The 21958-nt window shown below is 34.7% G+C and overlaps 1 protein-coding gene across 1 annotated transcript; it reads right to left on the reverse strand.

Annotated features, from left to right (window-relative positions):
- Positions 1-209: 209 nt before the first annotated feature.
- Positions 210-21747, reverse strand: MAPK1 (mitogen-activated protein kinase 1). The gene is made up of 8 exons (XM_085302728.1): positions 21570-21747; positions 19747-19936; positions 13658-13774; positions 11775-11889; positions 11034-11165; positions 8617-8726; positions 6951-7078; positions 210-4370 (listed from the first exon to the last, which is right to left on the reverse strand). The coding sequence occupies exons 1-7, from the start codon at positions 21578-21580 to the stop codon at positions 6962-6964; spliced, it is 792 nt and encodes a 263-aa protein (XP_085158854.1). The 5' UTR covers positions 21581-21747; the 3' UTR covers positions 210-4370; positions 6951-6961.
- Between the last annotated feature and the right edge of the window lie 211 nt (positions 21748-21958).

The following is a 21958-nucleotide window of genomic DNA, read 5'->3' on the forward strand; positions in this document are numbered from 1 at the left end:
ATTTCCAGCTGACATCTCATATACTGGAATAAACATATGGGTRTATTTGAGAATATTAATGTAGGCTACTAAATACTGCAGGGTTCAAGTCAYAGTCACTTTTTAGATCAATTAATGTAATACACATCAGCATATTTATGGGTTTTAGAACAGCAGTTCATTTTAAAGCAAAATTCCAGTCATTCTATATATGCACAATACTATGCTGATTTGGTAATACAGGGACACAATTTAATGATTTTCTTTGCATTTGTTTTTACAAGATTCAGATGCCAAAAACAAAACAGAACATTAAGTTACCTGATTTAAAAAAGGAAATCACATACGTTTACAACATCAAAAGAATAAGACGAAATATAAACCTTTGCTACTTACAATTGTTCTATACAGATTAATCAAATCACAAATCTGCCACGATATAAACGTTTAATTGTTACAATGAATAAGAACATACAGAAAATTTTTTTTTGTTTTGTTTTTGTCTTTTTTTTTTAATAAAATCTTCCTTTGCTTTCTTATTTTAAACTTACCATTAACTAAATTAGCTATGCAAGACTTTTGGGGTACATGACTAAGAAGGCACCAACAGTACAAAGCAAAGACAAAGCAGTTTGAGTATTTTAAGAGTGCTCTACACTGATACAACACAAGAAAAGGCAACAATAGTAAGTAAACCATCTGCAACCTTTAGAAATTTGTTCTAGATTTACAAAAGTAGTCCAACCTCTACATTTCCTCCAATGCTTCACTTAGTTTGATCACAGCACATGCTACAAAAATCATTGTAAGCTTCACTTTACTAATGTGCACTTTTCACTAATTTAGTGTCTTGATTTCAATTATCAACTAAACCATTTTAAAGCACAAATATATTTAAAACTTAATAAAAGGATTGTTTGGACTTTTTTGTTTTTGTTTAAACCACTGCATTTACAAAAATATCTCCCCTAAAATCTGGGATTGCTTGAAGACATTGCTGTACAAATATAAAAGTACTATGCAAAGGACCAAATTCATGTGTATACTGTGAGTGTGTATAGACCTATATTTATACCATATCACTGCGCTGTAACAACACAATAAATTTATCAATAACCAAAGACTATATAAACTATGCTAACATAAGCAAATATATATTAATAGTTTAAATCTATAGTACAGTTGCTCAGCAAACAACTTCGACATGGTATAAATATATCATAGCATATTACAGTGGGCAACAACAGGTTTTTCTTTTTTTCTGTTCTGTAAGGAAAACCACGCTAAACTCCTTGGGTTTTGTTTGGCCACTGCTCAGTTGCGTAATCACCTGCTACTCCTGAAAGCTCACAGTGTACCACACCACYCAGTCCCTGCAGTGTGTGGTACACTTCAAATTTTATGTGTAATATTGATGAGGAAGATTCTGGTGACAGTCAGAATAGCAGAGTAAGATAATTTGCCAAAGCATCCATGAGAATTTTATAGGTTTGCATATATTTTTCTTCAGCTATGTTGGAATGTTTTTGACAGTCAACTGTTTACATTCCTTATTCCCAAAACATCTTTACCATGGAATATGCATGTCACTTAATTTGAGTTTCAATTCTCTGCTCTACAAATATAGACTAAGTAAAGAAAGAAAATAGAATTATGAAATAATTGACATAACACAGTGTTATTATAGGCACCTTCTTTTAAATTATTTTCCAAATCTGACAAAAAATGATCATGCTTCTGCTTTTAATGCCACAACAAATTCAACTCAACTATGCTTATTGACTTCAGTAAAAGACTGATGAATGCAATTACTGATACTGATGGATGCCAGTTTGATTCAGCAATAATAGCTAAGGAAGAAAGCCCCAAAGCACCAGATGTTAGATAAAGCAAACCCTTGGCTCCTCATTCCAAGGGAAGGAATTTAAGGGTAGGTCTATACCTCCCCCAAAATCCACAAATAAAGAAAGTATTAAAAATGAATGGGGAAAGTGAAAGATGAATTAAGCTGCCGAAAGTTCTTCCTTAATAAATTAAAACTGAGGTGTCAAAAGCTCGTTTTTCAGTAACAGTCATCTTTCCAACCATGCCAAATTTATTCCTGTAGTCACGATGATCRTACAAGAAGCAGAGATTCTAGAAATAGTTCAACTTTTCAAAACTGAGTGAGAAAAGCATTTTGGTAAAGATGTGTAGAAATGTCAAGAGAAACTTCTACACTAGTATCAACAGTCAAGTGCATATTTCTATAGAAATGTTTTTAGCATAGGTTCCATACCACAATTCAATGATCATTGTGCAGCGTCCTGAAAATGCACCTAATATGTTCTACACAGAGATTTATGTACCACAGGAACTTCCTAATAGAAAATGCCCTTTAAAGATGAACCCTTGCTTATTAAAAATTAATTTTGGCAGACTAACACTTAAATTACAAGAAAATAAAAGTTCTGAAATGGAATCTTGTAAGCACCCTGATCTATTGAAGTCTAAGTTAATGGCTTTCTAGATTTCTTGGAAAAGCAGACTAAGCAGTATGAGGAAGCCTGGAGTTATTAACCAGCAAGCATCCTTGTATACTACAGTAGCAATTGAACCTGATTTCCATTCAAACACATTACCCAWGAGGAAACCAAAAACTAATTCTTAATGTTAATGTGAAGATATAAGATTTAAATTTATTTCCAGGAATTACAAGTGCATTTTGTTCATATTAGCAAGCAGTCTTTATACAATCCATTCTTCACTGCTGCCAAAATAAAATGAGAAAAAGACAGCAGAGATATGAAAAGCTAAAAATAGAACTATTTTCCTAAGTTATTTGTTGAATAGCATTTCAGTTGAACACAACTCAGAGGTAACAATAGATTTTTTTTTCTCAATCATAGGCATGTGGCACTTAGACAATCATCTTTGCACAGAAAGCTTTAACAGTCATGCGAGGGCACAGTAATTATTTTAAACAAGGCAAATTTTTCACCACAGAGAGCAGTGGGGAAAGAAAAGGAGGCACTGCACTGGAACATAACACCTAGTAAACTCCACGTTATACAATTTCAGTAACAAATACTTGAAAAGATCATTAAAAGGTATACAATTTTAAACATTATTTAGTGCTAGCTTTGTTTGGTTGTCCTAACTCAGCATTATCAGAAAAGTTTGATAGTACTTGACAACAGAACAGTACTTCATGTCACGAGCTCATGGAGGCTGGATTACAAATCACCATAGTGTAGGTTGCAAGAAATGAACTTGAGATGCTGACATGCTGTAGGAGCAAAAGTAAATTCAAACTTTCTCATTTAAAGATGCAGTGTTCCTCTCTGCAAGTACTCTGAATGTCAGTAATTAGATTCAAATGTAAAAACTATCACCCTCATTTGAAGCATTTCATTGGTATGCAGTATGTAGACTGAGTTTAACAACATCGTATTTTGGTTTCTCGCTTACCACCACATATGGATGCCTTCCACAGAGAAAAGCATTCACCATTAGGTCATCATGCCATTATGTCTTTGTTAATCTTCCACCACACAGTGAATAAATATAAGCTGGCGAGCTGCCACTCATTCTCTTTGCACAAGTCTCATAAACACTACTACCTGGTATGAACTTTGGAAGTACTACACCTCCAAAATGGTTAAACTTTAAATGATCTCGTTTAAAAAAGGCAGGGACAAAAGGTWCAAATTTTGTGTATACACGGAATAATGTTTCTTAGATGAATTCAATTGAGTTGAGTTCCTGTGTGGCTATTTAACTGTATAGAATACCTGTTTATACAGCACAGGATACCCAAACAAGTGCATAAGCAAGATTAACATGAACACAACTTATGCTGTAATCCATAGCATAATGGTATAAATTCCATTGGATGCTAACCATTTCTATTTAAAAAGGAAGTGCAAAAAAATCTGGGATGTCACTGACTTAAAGTGCCCTGAATAGTAGCTTTTCTAAAAAAAAAAAAAANAAAAAAAAAAAAATGCCAGCGACTTCAGTAAAGTCAGAAAAACCATAGTTCACGGTGTAAACTTCTTACAGGTTAATGAATTTTCTTCTTGGTTATTGATCCAGGAGTGAAAGGAACCACTGCATCTTTCAAACCAGAAAGCAAGCAGTTAAAATACGGCCAGCAGTAGGTGCACTTACAGTACAGTACTGCAACAGGTCAACAAGGGGCATTACGCATAGGAGTGTCAATTACAATTCTTCAGGCTTAAAAGATTCATTGAAAGCATGAAAAGCCAAAACTACCAGAAACTGCTCTCCTGAATGGCTCAAAGGAGTTAGTGGATAAGCTGAGAGAGGCCACAAGACATGACCAACAATAAAGAACTGGGAAGAAGAACAGCAACGTTTGAGCATGCCCAGTCCTTTAAGTCCTTGTCCTACAAAAAAGAGCAGAGACATGTTTCAGTGAAGGAAACTTTAACACCGCCTTTGAAAACAAATCCTTTCTCTATGTTTTACATAGACTACGTTTACCATAAGTTACAAAGAGCAGTACTAATTTATTTGTTAGCAAAAAAAAAAAACAAAACCAAGAAAACCCCAAACAAAAGAACAACCCCCCAAAACAAACAAACGCACACCACTGAGAAGCTCCTTAGCCTAGAAAGTAGCCAGAGCACCAAATCTTCAGAAATGTCTACTTTATTATCCACATGGGATATACACCACAGGACACAGGCCATTCCTTGTATAAATCCTCTTAGTCTTCAATGACAAAACAAAAATAGTTAAAAACATGGCTAGAAGTTTCTACCTTTCTCCAAATAAATTAAGTACATTATTTTGTGGTCTGAGGAACCAGTTATTTTCACACAGCTTTTTATCTCCAAAAATACAGTCAGTTATGTCAAATTTTGAACCTCAAAAAATAATGAACTAGAAAAGCTAGCTGATAAACTATGGGGGAAGGAGCGGAAATAGAAATCCACAGGAAGAGAATGTTATTGTGTATTTTTAGCCAACTGCTGATGATTGGCCTTCACAGTAAAGTTAACTACTTATATTTAAATTGTTGTGAAGTARAGCAGCTAATAACACTAACCATGAATGATTTGTACAAATTACCAGCATATCATTATTAAGGAAGTAAAAATAGCTAAATTTCGGTATCCTGTCAGCCAAATAAACTCTTCATAGACGCATTTAAAGGTAACATTTTCAGCAGATCAGAAATCTCCCTTAGCATTGGGTCATTGATATCTTTATCCCTGAACTTTTTATCCTTTAATCCCTAATACAACCTAGTAAGTATGAACTGGGCAAAGAAGCAGATAGGAGAGATCATAACCTGGGATTTACCACAACATTAGCTGTTTGCCCTCCTTCCTGGATGCTACAGCCTATTGACAAGGGGCTTCATCTTCCTTCTACGTGTTACATCATTCTCCTCCAGGAGCACGTACATAATGCCAGTGCTTCTTAAGCAGAATTAACATTAAAGAGCACGAAGGGAAATAAGCACCATCCATTTTATGGTGTCCCAGGTCGAATTCTATTGGCAAAGACCAACTAGTAAGAACAGCCAGATGTGTTAACTTCAGATTCACTTAAAATGTAATTATTAAAATAGTTTCAAGTGTTAGCTAGTAAGTTTAATATACAAAATACAGTATTTGTAAAATTCAAAATAACTTCACCTTTAAACTTTCATACATTTGAACACTGTCACCAGTGGCAACAGATGTTTCCCTATTTAAGTAAAATCTGTATTTCTAAATGTTTCCTCAACATTTTTGTTTTCCCCCTTAACATTAAATAAAAGCAACTGGGGGTAAAAGTAATCTAGAAACTGAAATCTCATTTTCAGTGAGGGAAGGAAAAAAAAAAAAAAAAAAAAAAGGCAAAGCAATAAAGCTTCCCTCACTGCTGCCTCAGCCATGGATCTCCTGCAGTGAGGAAGTTCACAGGCTCAAAAATTAGCTTTTCTGATGAAACAGCCAACATTGTAGAATGCTGCTGTTGACTGAGAATAGCAAAGAAACTATTTTTAAGACTATAACCTAGGCAACCTAGATTAGGCTGCCTTCTTTAGTTAATTTTTCTTTTCCAGTCACAAAGTTTAAAAATACTTTAAAATATTGTAATCACAGAAGTTTCACAAGTTCACAAGCATCACAAATATCATTTACATCCATATTTGACTTTGTACAAAACTACTGAGACTTCCAAGTCTTGCAGTATATGAAGACCAGTTAAGGTTGTCGTATATATTCTATGATAAATGTAAGCTGTCAAGATGTAAAATAAATATTCTTTCCTTATTCTTTGAATTATAGATATTTAATTGATTTAAAAAAAGAATTGCCAACAGAGACACTGGAATTCAATCAGTACTTTTTAAATTAACAGATTTTAAATCTTCAGAAGCTTAGTAAGCTTAATCAAAACTTATGAATACTTAGATGACTATCATTATATGCTTATACAACTATTTCAGAAGTACTTAAAATTGAAGTTTTAGGTCATACTCTTTTTTTTCCCCCCTTTTTCTATTTAAATAAATTCCTAAGGGATTTCTCTTCTGTATATTACATTTAAGGAAGTATTAGAAAAAAAATTTTGAAGCCATACAAAATAATGATTCTATAATATTTTTTATGAATATCTCTGACCCTTAAAAAGCCTTTTGAATAATATTTGCATAGCTTTCCATAGCTTTTAATCTGAGAGATACTATTTAAATTTAGCTGTCATTCCTTAAATGTAATCTGAACTCTAGGCAAACATCTCAAAGGACTGTCTGGATTCCCTACAGACACTTTAATATTGCACAGAAAATTAAAMCTGTTTCTTCAATAACAGAATAGGACAGGTCAAATTAATAAGCATAACCAGCTATGAAAGGACTACTTTATTGTATCAAGAAAAAAGGTAAGTTTTATATTTCACTAGTAGCAACCACAAAGTTGCAAAATTCTTCCTCCCACCAAAATGGTTTCTTATTCTTGTGACTTTACCTATGCACAATTTAAGATCGATATCCTGGCTGGAATCTAGCAGTTTCCTCAAAAATCAGTTCTTTCAGCTTTTCCTTCGGCAAGTCATCCAACTCCATGTCAAACTTGAAGGGTGCTTCAGCTACAGGCTTAATAATATAAAAACACATTAGTACCTTTTCCTAATATTACTGTACTCTTGAATTTCATGTCATTTGTGTATGAAAAAGATCTGAAGAAGAATGTATGCCACAAATAATCTATTAYTGTACTGACTTCAGGAAACAGCCCATTTTATTAATCTTTTTTGTGCTTCGTATATTAATTTACTAAATTTTAAAATCAATCTGTAGTAAATAGATACCAAATCTAAAAAACAAGTTAAAAATATTTGCTTAAACAGAGGCTCGTAACTTAGTAACTACCTGAAGGAAAATAATTTGAAATATTTTAAYTCCTTATAATAATTTCTTTGTCCCAGAAGTCAAACTTATTTCTTTATCCTCTACTTTTGCACTGAAGTAATCCAAAATCTCATCAGCATTACACTAAACTACAAGTTCAACTTTTTCAGTCTTCTTTTTTTAATGAATAATCTGATGACAAGGTCAGTTATCTTCCTCCCTTATCTCAGCCATTATAAAACAAAATCATGGTGCATTAGAGAGTCTGATTTTCAGAAGAGTATTCCTTAACATCTACTCATTTTGTACTATGCCTCCAAAATGCAGTACTGTAACAAGTAATACTAAATAAAAACAGAACATCAGTTTCACATTGGGAGTAAAATCAGACAAATTTTGTGGTTTGATTATGTAAAATGATGCATATTTAAACTACCATTAGATATCTCTATATACAGGCAAGTCTTTCTAATCTGGAAGAAAATTAAGAATACAAAGCCAGACATTATCAAGTAAAACCTAACAATTAATCTGTCCATTGTTAAAGAACAAAACCAAACAAGGAACACTACATGCTCAGAATCCCATTGCTTTTATAATTCTGTAGTTTTAACAGAGAACAGATACAGATGTGCCCTTAAAAGGGGAGTAATATAGTTAACCCATAAGTAGTTATTAAATGATGATACCTTAAAGTGTATTTTTCCTAAATCTATGCTATAAAAGCCTGCTGAATAGAAATTATGGTTTAGAAGGATCTTTGTAACAAATCTGTGACTAACTTCTTGGTAGTGTATTAATCTGTGTACTCATTGKCATAAATCTATTTAAAAGATATGTAGCAAAGTTTAAAGTTTCCTATGAAAAATTAATACTATAAAATTTCTTGAAAGATACCTAAAAAGAAACAGCACAAATTTCAAATACATAGAGTACCTGCAGTTCTTCATTTAACTTCTTACTCTCAAGTTGAAACACTTTATTACATGTCATTTTACACATAATAATGTATTATTTTGAAATTTACCAGGAGTCAAATTAGTGTTCTGAATTTCCATAGGGAATCAGAAAGCAAACACTGTCTCATGTAGTTATAGTGATTACACACAAACACATACTGTGTAAACRCATTTCTAAAAACTGATAGGTTAATTTTTATACTTCATTCTTAGTACATTTTTTAACTCCATTACAACAGTAAAAATATTGCCCTTAAGCTAATGAGGAAAATAACCTATGACATCATTTAATCAAAAACATATACATTCTAATGATGTCTTTACCTCATCACTTGGATCATAATACTGCTCCAGATACGGATGGGCTAAAGCTTGCTCCACTTCAATTCGCTTATGAGGATTAAAGGTCAACATTTTATCCAACAAATCAAGTGCTAAGAGGAAAAAAGTAAACAAGATTTCAATATATGCTCCAAATTGCAATGCACAAAAGAAGTTATAATCACTGATACTACATAGAAAAGATACGCTCATAGAAAAGACGCACTATCCTAATTTTGTGCTAATTTCTATTTAAGACTTCTTTAAATCTTTGTAGTTCCTCAGCTGTAGTAGCAGTAATAAGAGAAGCAGAATGCTTCCTGTAGCTTGGGCTGAGTGTCTTCCTCGGCCCGTATCAGCAATCCTTGGTTAGTTTCCTTTAACAAGATRTAGTATGCTTTAAAAGAGTCTTTAAAAAATATACCCTTTCAAAGAGTCTTCAGTGTCAGAATAAACACCAAGGAAAAAGATGCATAGAACCTTATCTTTGGTGCAATCTGATTTAGCTACAGTAGAAACTGGGCAGACTGGGTTTCCTTATGCAAATAGATGCTCTGGACTTTTGGCAAAAAAAAAAAAATCTAAGACAAGACAGATCTTTTTCTAAAGTAAAGAAGTTATCAAGAATATACTCCTCTTACAGAAGTATAAGAAGGTGGACTAATAAAGCTGATGGCAGCTCCAGCTACCTGCTTCAGTGTTTAATGATGAAAATCTCATCCAGAATTCATTACTAGCACTGCAGAAGATACTCTCCAGCTAAGATGCAATCATGTTCATATGAAAGAGATTTAGGCAAAATCTGCTGAAGACACCTAATAAAGACTCCACAAAGAACTTTAAGATCCAGTAAGACAGAGAGTGAGGTTTGATCAAGTTCTGGACAAATATTACAAGTTAAAGTTACTGCAACCCTTCAGTTGCTCTGATTGTGACAGATTTTCATTCCCAAGAATTGGGGGGAGGGGAAGAAGAAGAAGAAAAAAGACGACTTTAGCAGTAAGAAACCCAAACATATTTGCAGTATCATGACTTGTACTCCACTTCTTCTCCTCACCACATGATTTACAGTACAGAACTTAAATACAGGTTCTCACTGCACCAAAGTACTTGCAGTTTTGCATCAGGATAAGATGCCTGGATGGATACAAAGCATTTTAGAAGTTAAGAGACAAAAATTTACCATTACATTTAAAAGCAGTCTTAAAAGGCCCCAAACTTAGACTACACAACAATTAACATTAAATATCTTTATATAGTTTTCTCAGTACTGAAAACTTGTATGTTGACAGCATGCTAAAGCAAGTTGTGCACAGTGCTTTTCATTGAAATGTTGGCAAATAGTTTCTTGAAATACTGCTCTGTCAAAGCTACTCTGCAGACTTAGATGAAAAGGTGTTACAGAAGTCATGCAAACTGTATGTTCTCCTAGCAGCTAAGCACATCAGCATTGCTACAATTTGAGCTGTCAAAAGCCCACAGTAGAAAATTCTCACAGTGATGAGCACCATTATAAAAGCTGAATAAATCACTCCTATCTGAAGTAAGATCTCTCAGTGATAAGAATAATCAGCTCTACATAATTCCTTGAGCAGAAATCAGTCTTTGTGTGGTAGTTCAGTACCTATCAGATCCTATAGATCCTATTCACCGAGAGTAAATTATTGTATCAGTTCAAAAACTTTGTGTGACTTACGAATAGTGTCCGAGCAGGTAAAAGAGCCCTGTACTATGAATAAAGCAACTCAAACTGTATGAAGTGGAATTTAAAAGGCAAGTTAATAGTTACATAGCAAAACAAAATATATCTAACCTTTAACAAAGAAAGATAAGAATTCTTACACTCCTTGCTTTTACAACTTTAGCTCCAATTATGATAAATAGAGTATTTTTAAGACTTAGAATTTAGCATTTTTTACTGCTTAAGCACACACATTTTTGAAGGACATTATCATATCTGATATAGAGTTAACATACAGACTGCACAAAATACACAAAGTGAGTTTGGAATTAAGAAGCTATCTTCTGTTTCCAGAAATTAGGTTCAGAATTTGTTTGATGTCCATGTCAAAATCCAGTCCCAACATTCAGCACTTGAGTAACATATCATTCTTTTGAAGACAGCAGTGAAAGTCAGGATTTCCATGTTTTACTTAGAAGATAAATCTCAAAACACCACAATGTGAAATTCTAGGTTGTTAGTAAAATTTGTTTAAAAGAGAGAAGCTGGTAAAATAGCTTCATGCTAATTCATGTTTTCATAATGGATTTATAGAGCTGTTTTAAGGGACCTGGATGTTTTATTTCCACCATACATGACGGTAAATGCTTAAGGTGATTTTAAAAAACCCATCCGGCTATTACTTTCAGTGCTCACTTCCATTTTTAAACATTCGATGCAATGTAATAGAACACAATACCTTTGGGGTCAGCATTTGGAAACAGCCTGTTCCATGGTACCTTATTTTTGTGTGGTAGGGAAAGTAAGTAGTTTCTGGCCTTTAAATTTATTATACAGTTCAAATCTTCTTGGGAGGGGGATCCAAGTATACCTTAAAAAAAAAATTACAAGTAGTGCTGCATTCCTATGAAAAGTGCATTAAAATAGTCACATCACGTTTTATAAGACTCAGTATTAAAACAACCAGGAAAAAATATTTCATTCTAAATGTTTCAGGATTACAGAATATCTTAGGAATTTTTAGAAGCATTTACAAAATTGTCAAGTTAATTTTTCTGTAAGGAGACAAATGTATTTAAATTTTCCTAATTACCAGTACTCCATTTAAAAGATCTCACGGCTATATGTTGCTTCCTTGTAAAAATACACAAACGAATAAATTAACTTGCATCTATTTGTATATTTGAGCTTTTTTCCATCTCTTCTGGCGTAGTAAACAAACTGATAGGTATCTTCTAGCTTCTCCAAAAATCAACAATTTACCACAAACATCACTGCAGAAATAACTACAGGGAATAGATTACGCACCTGTGGATCCGTATGTTATATATTCTTAAAGATATTACATATACACATAGTAGCATAGGAAAAAAGAAGATAAGACCAAACGAGAAAGAARTGGGTGACTGAGACTAGCCTAGCTGGTAGAGATGGAGAGAGAWGAAATGGACATGGAAATGTTTGTTTATATTAAGCTTACCAAGGATATGGTTAAGTTGGTCAAGGTAGTGTTTTCCTGGAAAGATAGGTCTGTTAGAGAGCATCTCTGCCAGAATACAGCCTACTGACCAGATGTCAATAGACTTCGTATAACCCTGCAAGTAAAGGGAAAATACATTTTTGTTCAAAGATATTTTTGCATAATTGCAGTAACACATTACTTTAATAAATTCTGGAAGTGCACATGTGTAATTCATTTTTCAAGATCAGATGAATCATGCTTACTCATGCTCTTCAATTTTTCTGGTACAGTAAAAAGTAATTAAGAATTGTATATCAAAAACACTATTTAGAAGTGGTAACATGAACTGAAATATCAATATATGCTGTTCCAAAAGGATTCTCTTAAGTTTATCTATACCAACTTAGTAATACCAACTGTAATTTTTGCAAGGCCCCTTAATTTTATAGTCAATTTACACTAACAAATTTGGAAACAAGCTAATCCCTTATATTCTTAATAATTCTACAGTTCCTAACAGCATGTTAACTAAAAGTGTGTGCCATAAAAAGATGCAGTCTTCTTTCCTAAGGGGACAGGATTTAAATATGACACAAGACGTAACTAAGAAGCGTTCATCCTCAGAAGGATGGAAAGACAAAATAGATTGTTGGTTCATCAGTTTGTAAAACACAACAGGTRAACACTCAAGATGACGTGAGAAGACTAACAGTAAGAAACAAGATTACGCGATATAACAGGAATGGAACAAATTACATTATTTTCATACATATAACCTGTGTTATCTGTAAGAGGAGGCTTGGATTCAGCAGCAGTTTAGTTACCCTGGTGCCTGGGTAATACAAGGGCAAGTTTACTTCAAGAGTCCTCACCCTAAGAGCTCCCTTGCCTCATTCTCCCATAGCCTGCTGTCCACTACTCTCCTCCTATTAGCAGAGAGCTTCCAGCAAAAAGATAGTGACTTTGCTGAACTCACAGCCACATCAGCACCAGCTTCTCACAATGTGATTTGACTGTTTTCGAAGCACTGTAACTCTAAAAGGAATCAAGTTATAGGCCTGGAACATAGTAATTTCATTATTTCTTAAGAAACATACACAAAATACTTTCTTGTAAAAGCTGATAAACATATGTGGATATCCAGAAATAAAGTTGAATTAGGTTGTCCTATGTTTTATGGCTTCAAAGTGATTTTAAAATACAAGAAGTCTTTGGAAAAGAAATCCAGTTCATCAGATTACTATTTTCTAAAGTGCATGAAACAGTATTGCCTTAAAATAAAACTCAGTGTGTGGAATATCTGAAAGGACCTGGTCAGACAGTTTTGGACTCTGACAAAAGGTTATGAAGGACTTATCACACAGAGGAATCAGATATACCTTTACACAGCCACAGAAGAAAATGTGAATAACTTCAAGTACAAAATACAAATGGTTGATTTGATTACGATTATTGGAAAGAAATTAAGACTGACATAGAGCAAAGATCACATGCCTTTAGAATCACATTTACCCTCATTCCTCATTATATATTCTACACCTAAATTAAGATGTCAAGATAACACTAAGACAGCATTTGCAAGTCTTGATGAAGACACTAGTAAAATGCTCTCATTACTATTCTGTCCTGCTCTATTAAAAGGCCATTTGATGGAAAGAAGGCTCATGAATGACACAGAGCGGGCACATGGGAAATCACACACATGTATGCTCAGTTGTACTATCCYGTAATTATACCTGGAATGACACRTTTATTGGAAGCCGGTACCTACACAGCAAATCCATTATCATGTTTCCTCATGACTATGCATGCATTCTGATCCTAAAAACACAGGACGGAAAAAAGCAAAATTGGGTACTCAAGTGAACAAGAAAACCATAGTAGTGCACTATGGTTCTTACCTTAGAATTCAGCATGATTTCAGGAGCYCTGTACCAACGTGTGGCTACATATTCTGTTAAGAATCCTGTGTGATCATGATCTGGATCTGCAACACGAGCCAGTCCAAAATCACAAATCTGGTTTTAAATTAAAAAAAAATGTATTAGAAACACAGCTTCCAATGCTACAATAAACGTTAACTGATCAAGTCACCTTTCCCAAATGTATGATGAATCACCTACAAACATAGTAATGTTAACCTGCATTGGCAAAAACAAATTATTACACAAAGGTTATGAAAAGTGTTTTGGATGCAAAGTACAAAACGTATTTTATTAGGCCCAAAAGGAGAATGAATGATATGAGAAAGAAAAAAGCTCCTGGTGAACAGTTTATTTTCTGCTAGCAGTAGGCTTTTTCTGCTAGCAGAAAGCTTAACACCTTCTCTGCTAGGCAGGTGGCAAGATGTACTGCTCCAGCTTGTTATTAGAAACTTATCAGAACAAGCATAGAGAAAAGAGAAAAGAATTAGGATTGCCAGAAAAACAAAATTACTGACCAACACACTCCTAGCATACTTCTATACCCCTTTTTACAAAAGCTACTGCCACAACTGTGCATCTTTGCAAAAGAAACATCCTGCCTAATCATGAGATAATAGTAGACTGGAGAGATCACAGGCTACTGGAGGAAGCATGAGCCTTATTTATTTATTATTTTTATTTAATTAAAAACAAAAGCAAACCCTCCACCACAGCATTTCGCAACCCTGTAACAGGAAGGTAATTTTATCCAACCATAGGGCAGGGAGGGAGAGAAAGCTTGATCTAGGCTGGCAAGAACAGCAAAAAGGAAAATTTGTTTTTGACTGTCCTCTAATAAGAAAGCAAAGCTATTTAATGGGAGAAGAAGCCCTTAAGATTTGACTAGTGTCCTCTCTCCAGAGCAGATTTCAGAAAACTGAAAATGTAAAGAAAAATAGTTTTCTAAAATACAGCAGCTGCTGCTTTCTATCATCCTACTGATAAACGGCAAGCTTGTTGAGTGACGTATTAGCCACATCCATATGCTTTCACTGCCAAACACTATGCTAAAATAACGATCAATTTCAACATTAAATTTATAACAAAATGATATTTGCATAAGAGTACTTTCTCTCAGAAAAATAAAGCATCAAATATTTGTGTAACAAACAGTTAAGAGGTTCCTCCTATATCCATATTTTATAATGGACACTCTTTGATAGTTAATTGTTCGTACTGCATATATTAAAGAATGGGAAATAGTAATATATTGTAGTCAATACAGATCGTACTACATAATCTTGCCAAAAACTCAGAAATATCCTTGTACCCAGCAACCTCTTCTTGCATGTTCCTGGAAGGACAGCCAGTAAAACCTAGTTCAGTTAAGAGACCAGTTAAGTAAGGAGTGATTCAGCTGAGTAAAAGCTACATCTGAAAGTCAGTATTCAGCAGCCAGCTGCTACACAGAGGGACTAAAGAAAAGACGATGATGGAAGTCATAAGCCAGCCTGCACAGGACTCCTTTGACTTTAGCTACATATACCTCCTCCCTGCCCAAATCCTTAAAAGTCAAATAAACAAAAGGAACTCCTAAGAATATCAAGGTTTTCCCAAGCTACAGAGATAGGGCAGCTGCCTTGTTTGCAATTAGCAGCTTACATAAAGAGAACCAGCACAAATAATCAGATGAGTTTCCTGTAAAGACAGGCCAAGAAACTGTAGATAGCATTATGGACTTCAGAAAATAGTTATGCAGACAGATAGAATTGTTGCAACCTCTTCCTCTTACCCTCACAAAAAAAAAGCTAGACGAGACTGAAGTAAGGAGATCTTTGCAGAATTAGAATATCACATACAAGCAAAGTGCTGTAATTGGTTATAATGAAGACAGAAGAAAAACTCTCTCCAGTCCACAGTAAGGAGAAAGAACTGAATTAAATAAGATACCTGTGAATCTCTCAGCCCTAGTAGAAAGAAGTGAAACATGAGATGGAAAGGAGTATTATTGAACAAAGAGAGCTCATTAAAATGACAGAGTCCCTGCTGACTTGCACAGAAACAGGTTAAGCAGAAAAGAAGAATCTGCATTAGTGAGAAAGGCATGGAGTTTGAAACTGTAAGAAAGGGCAGCTTTCGGCTGTGGCTTCACCAGCTGCAGAACTGATCAGAAGCATTAAGAAGGCAGAATAGAAGAGAAACTGGAGGGTCAGCATTCTGCCCAAAGTCCCTAGCGAAAGGGAAGTAGAACAGACAGACTGTACTCTGGTGGGGATGGACAGTTCTTGCCCTGTGGCAACAGAACACATTTAACAGAGCAGCAACCTGACATAGGACAAAAAAAGTTGCGGGTCCAGTATGCCTGTTCAAATATTAAACTCAATTTGGAAAAGTCAAAGTACAAGGATGAGAYAGGCTTCTCAACCCCAAATAAAACAAAAGAAGGAACATAGAATCTGCGGGAGTGGTATAATGACAGTCAAAAGAATTTTTGACATTTTGCCCAAGTCATAGCAGAAAATAATAAAACACACCTGCATAATGCAAGACCCAGATGTTAGTCAATGCTTCATACCTTGTTTCTCTCACTAAATAATAATAATAAAAAATCAGCATCCTATGTATATATTTAACTTCCAATTCTTAGAAACAATATTCCTGTAATCACTTACGATGTAAGTATTTTTATAGAGATGTCTTTTAAATTGGATGAAGCTATGAAGCAGATGGGAAAGTTTATCAGGAATATACACTTATGACTGTTTACTAAGCAAGTTACATGACATCTGACAGTACTACTAATAAACTGAAATACCTGGCTGTATCAGACACTACTCTATGCATGTGTAAAAAAGGAAAAAAAGATGCTTTCATGAAAATTACTTATTAATAATGAGAGGGCAATTGAAACAGTTTAGAATTTCTAGAGTAACTGGTGAAAATCTGAAACAGACAATAAATTGCAGTCTTCTCTCAAGAAAAACCTTCCTTGTCCCCTTCTGCTTAAGTCCATTAAACTATCCAGCACCTTGTGGATGTTTAATACTTGGAATTCTGTTGCTTCTCAATGTAGCTTTGCTTTGTATTCAATATATATAGAGAAAAGCACAGCTTATTTATGATATTGCTAGAGCACGTTGATTTTTTTTAACCAAGTTAAAGGAATGGATTCTCAGCTGGAGTAAACTGGTGCACTGAGGACAGCATGCTCATGGAGAATCTGCTTAAAATAACTTTGATCTGATTTTCTGAAGTATTAATGCTATGGCCTAGGAAATTTATGTGGTCATGACAGCTTTTATGTCATGTATTTCATTTATGAGACTGCAAAACAGATCAAATTCTTGGGCACAGATGATCATGACTGCACATGAAAATATTTCCAACAGTAGATAATATTTCAGAGTATATTCCAGCCTACAGCATGTCAGAGTACATACATCTTCATTATTTATGGGAAAGATGCCAGGCTGTAAAAGAGCAAACCTAGTATCTTTACTATCTGGGACTCTCACTGGAGAGAGCTTGCAAGGTACTAGTTTCATGAACCCTTACACCTAATCTGTGACTGAGAAGACATAAAAAGAATAGTAGTTAAGTCAAATTATGCACTCTGGACTTAGCACATTGTAGATAAAAATTATGTAGATAAAAGTTATGACTTCAAGGCCTCATTTAAATGAGTAGCTTAAATGTAGCTTACCCTAAGGAAAAAAAAAACAGCTCTAGGCCCTGCACTTCTGTCCTTAGCCTTTCAGCTGATCAGGACAATCTATGGGGTTCATAGACGTATTGTGTGAAAAGAGACAAATATATTCCTTTCCTGGAAATGGAATCTACAATCCAAAAAGTCAAGAGCATATCTAAGAGGAAAGGAGGAGCTCCTGTTACAGCTTGTAGGACACTGGGCTCCAGAAGAGATTAATACATCTCTTTCGTAACACCTTTAATAAAAGAGGCTAATGGCATTACTACTGGAGACAAACAAACTTTCTAATTTTGTTCCTCTGAAAGTGTGATTTTTTTCCTTTAAGTTGTGTACTTTCACAGTATGTCATATTTTGAATTTACGTACGATGATTATTTTGCAAGCATGCACATGCAGTCCCACAGATTAGCAGAACTGCCCTAAAAGAAACAAGCTGGTACAAGCAGAGCATTCATCAGACAAGGCCTAACATGCACTAGTTTTCTCTCCAATTCTTTTGTTTAAACTTTAAATGTGGTATTGCAGCATAATACGAGAGTTCCCTTTAGGTTATGAAAAAGCATGTGTGCTGGCATACAGACTATCATACTCTCCACTAAGAAGGCATATATTGCACTGGCATAGTCTAAAGCACGTAATTTAAAAAATTTTAGAAAGAAATTTGAACAATATTTGCCAAGATCATATTCCAACATTTTGCCATCCATTGAGTTTAACTTCCTTTTTCTGACCACCTTACTAGTGTTAAAAAAATTACCTTTTGTTCTTCAATTGCACATATACAGAACTACACTCAAATTGTTCTTTCCTGCTTCCTTTACTCAAAGTTGTTTTACCCCACCTTTTTCCAAGAGGGGGTTAATGTCTTGAGGGAACCTGCAGTATCAGCAGATTAGCTGCTAAAATCTCATAGCAAGATGACTAGTCCAGCAGAACCATGCATTATGTGAACCTGACARTATCAGTGGGAACATAAAGCAAACTGCATAGCCAGTATTTAGAATGGATAAGTATACAGACAGCAATGATTTTTCTTAGAACTTGCAGCTTATTTACATTTTGAAGACTTTTTTTTTTTAATGCTGGACTGACTATCAAAAGCAAAGTGTAATTAGGTGCAACAGAGCGTGTATCAAACAGCTGTACCATGTCGGATCACAGTCACATAAGCTCACTAATCTCTCTCCATCAGTGGCCAACAGCAAATACTTAATACAGAGTATAAAAGAGAACATATTCCAATGCTCCTCTATTATTCTCTCCAATCTTCCATGGATTTGCCACTACCAGACTCTGAACCAGAGGTAGCATCTTTGTATTCAACAGCTTTTTCTTCTATTAACTTGCCCAATGTTCTTGTGAACTTGCATTATCTTAGCATCTGCAGTACTCTGCAATACCAAGTTCCATAGCTTAGCAATGCAGAAAGTCAAATACTATATCCTTTTGCTCTGAGCCAACTGCTCCTTWCATTACCTCTTTTACACGTACAGACAGTAAGTGTTTTTTCTCTATTCGCTCTCCTTACATTGTTAATTTTATCATTTTCTATTGCATTCTTTTTTTTCCCCTCAAACAATCTTTTTCCAGCTGAGGTGACCCAGGCTAAACAGCTCTTCCTTGAATGGAAAGAAGTACTTTCAAGTCCTGGTTCCCTCATTTTAAAAGAATATCAAGTATGATCACAGAATACTTAAAATTCAAGAACAGCAGAAAGTTACAGACTGGCATGTTTTCTGTTTTCATCTCCATTTCTGTTCTAATTCTTCACATTTGGTTTGTTCCACTGAACATAAGCAYAGGTATTTTCCAAGAATTATAACTGCTCTAGAATCATCTTTCTGTAGTATTAACTAGTATAGAGGCCATCACCGAACATGTAAATGAGTGTTCCCTCTCCAAGTAACTGCATTGCATTTAATCTGCACAGAATTTCATGTGCCATTTTAGTTGTCCACTGATACAAAGTCCTTTTCCAGTACTGAACAATTACTAGTTTAAACATTGAGGAACCAATACCTGAAGTTTTAAGTTTACTTTCTATGTACAAACTATTCTTTGTACAGAATCAATCATACAGAACATATCAAGTTGTACAAAAATGTTACCTATCTGTACACAGCTTCCAGCTAGACTGTTTCTAAGTCAGCCTCCAGATAGAAACATTGATGCACTCATCAAAACACATTGAACAGAGTATGAAGTTCTTAGTCACTCAAACCTTAATGATTTTATCAAAATCAATAACATTTTGGCAAGATTACTGGGATAAAAAAAATCCCATTAATTTCCAGTAACAACAAAAAAAAATCATGATTATACTAAGTAGCTTTTTAAGACACCATAGGAGCACAATTTTTAAGAAACTTGAACTAACCTTGAGATCACAAGTGGTGTTAAGCAGCAAATTTGAAGGTTTGAGGTCACGATGAAGCACATTGGCTGAATGGATATATTTTAATCCTCTCAGAATCTGGTAAAGGAAATAACAAATGTGGTCGTTGCTGAGGTGCTGAGTCTTTAAGAGCTTGTAAAGATCTGTCTCCATAAGATCTTGCACAATGTATCTGTAAGGCGTCAGATGTAAGGCAGCAAAACAAACTTAGTYTCATGTTAGGTATCAACACACAGTACCAGATGAAACTCTTATCATCTAGTTTTTGTCTCATCTGTTTCATGACAATTATGAAACCAGATGTTTCTCACTTTACAAATTTTGAATCTAATCAATTCTGTTACACAGCCCTTTACAGAATTAAGAGGCACCAGCATATGGTCCTCTAAAATTAGTCATAATAAAACACTCTTCCTCTGTATCAGAATCTGAGTTTTCTGGGTATCTTAATTTGATCAGATCCCTATCCCACTTGCCAGTAAATGAAGACTGGTTTAGTGTAATGAGTAATATGATTCAGAGATACTTGCTTCCAGTAGCATAGAAGTATGAAGAGGTAGAAACTGCTCMGTCTCTCTGCCACCTCTCCAGTCCAAGAATTCAGCTGTTCCTCTCCTTTACTGTATATTTAGCATGCTACATTGAACACAAATAGTCCTTTGTTTACCACAATTAAACCCTAATATTTTCAGTCAGATGATTTTTCCTAAGATTGGGATAAACAAGAAGAACAGAGGGTTTTTTCCGCTCTAATAGAAACAAGTTAACTCTTGGGTATTAGTTCCATTATCACTTTTCACTAGAATGAACAGGGCTTCATTGGAAAACACTGCTATTGCCATCCCAGCTGGGTGTTCCCATCCTCCCCTCTGGGCACAGACTGGAAAACACTACTATGACATCTTTTTGGAAGCAGCATGCACTGGTGTTACTTCAGACTGGTCATGGAAAAGGAACCTCAGACTCCCACATAAGACTGACTGAACTCAATATATTGCTAATTTACAAAGTGAAAACATTTGACCTAGATTCAGTGAATTCTATTCCTGCCTCCATGTTTCTAGGTTTTTTCTTGAGCAGGCACCTACACAAATCTAGGGGAACCAACAGAAAACCATACACATGGACTTGGGCAAGTTAAGCTGAATCTAAACAAGGTCTTGTATCTTAGRTATAGTCACCCAGCTAAGACTACTTACTACCTATGTTAGATATCTCATGAAGCCAAGTTTCCTATGGAAGAACACCAATAGAAAGGTTGTATTTACCTGTATTAATCAAGCATGTTTATCTGCTCATGCTCATTCTGAGACTTTTCATGCATGCTGGAAGCACTGTAAAACTGTGGGGCTTTTTTATTTTATTTTATAATATGTACCCTTTCTATTCTTCAAGAAAAAACTCTATTCTTTACAGAAAATTTAGACAATTATACTAGAGTTGGGCCATTTTTATCTTCCCCTCAAAGCAATCAGATAGTACTAACAATGGCTCTATTGAGAATGAATGTAGTTCTAGGATTAAGTAACTAAACTAAGTCCAGCTCTTCAATGCTGAGTCCTTTGCCCTGGAAAACAGAAATGAACATGTACTTCTTTACTTGAAAATGAACAAACAAAACCTGTGTTCATCTAGGTATCAAATCAGGGACTCTTTAAACTTCCCTTTCAGTTCACAACAATAGGAGATAAACTTTGATTAAAATTTAGTAAGGAAGAGACTGGAAAGGGGGAAATGTGCAGAACAGGGAAGGAGAAGGCATCCATCATCAATTATGAAGAACAACTTAAACTTCAAAAGGATACACATCTTTCATTTGTTCAATAGTCGGAGCTCTGATAATATCATTTATTCCAATAATATTCTCATGTCTGAAGCGCAGCAGAATCTTAATCTCTCTCAGAGTTCTCTGGCAATACGTCTGATGCTCAAAAGGACTGATTTTTTTTATAGCAACTCGAACTTTGTTGACGTTATCATAGGCAGAACTGGAAGAGAATTAATAATATTATACTTTATAAGGAACATTAAATTCATTCACTTCAGAAAGCAAGAATGTGAATTCAACTGACTCTAGGGGCAGCACATTTGTTTTACGTTTTATGAAGAGTGGCTACAGCGGTACGTATTTTTTTTTTTATTTTGATAAATAGATCAAATATTTATACAGTATCACCAACTCATTTGGGTATCT

This window comes from Rhea americana, unplaced genomic scaffold (assembly GCF_003343005.1).
Source record: "Rhea americana isolate MKP2758 unplaced genomic scaffold, rheAme1 scaffold_191, whole genome shotgun sequence".
In the NCBI taxonomy this organism is placed as follows: Eukaryota; Metazoa; Chordata; class Aves; order Rheiformes; family Rheidae; genus Rhea; species Rhea americana.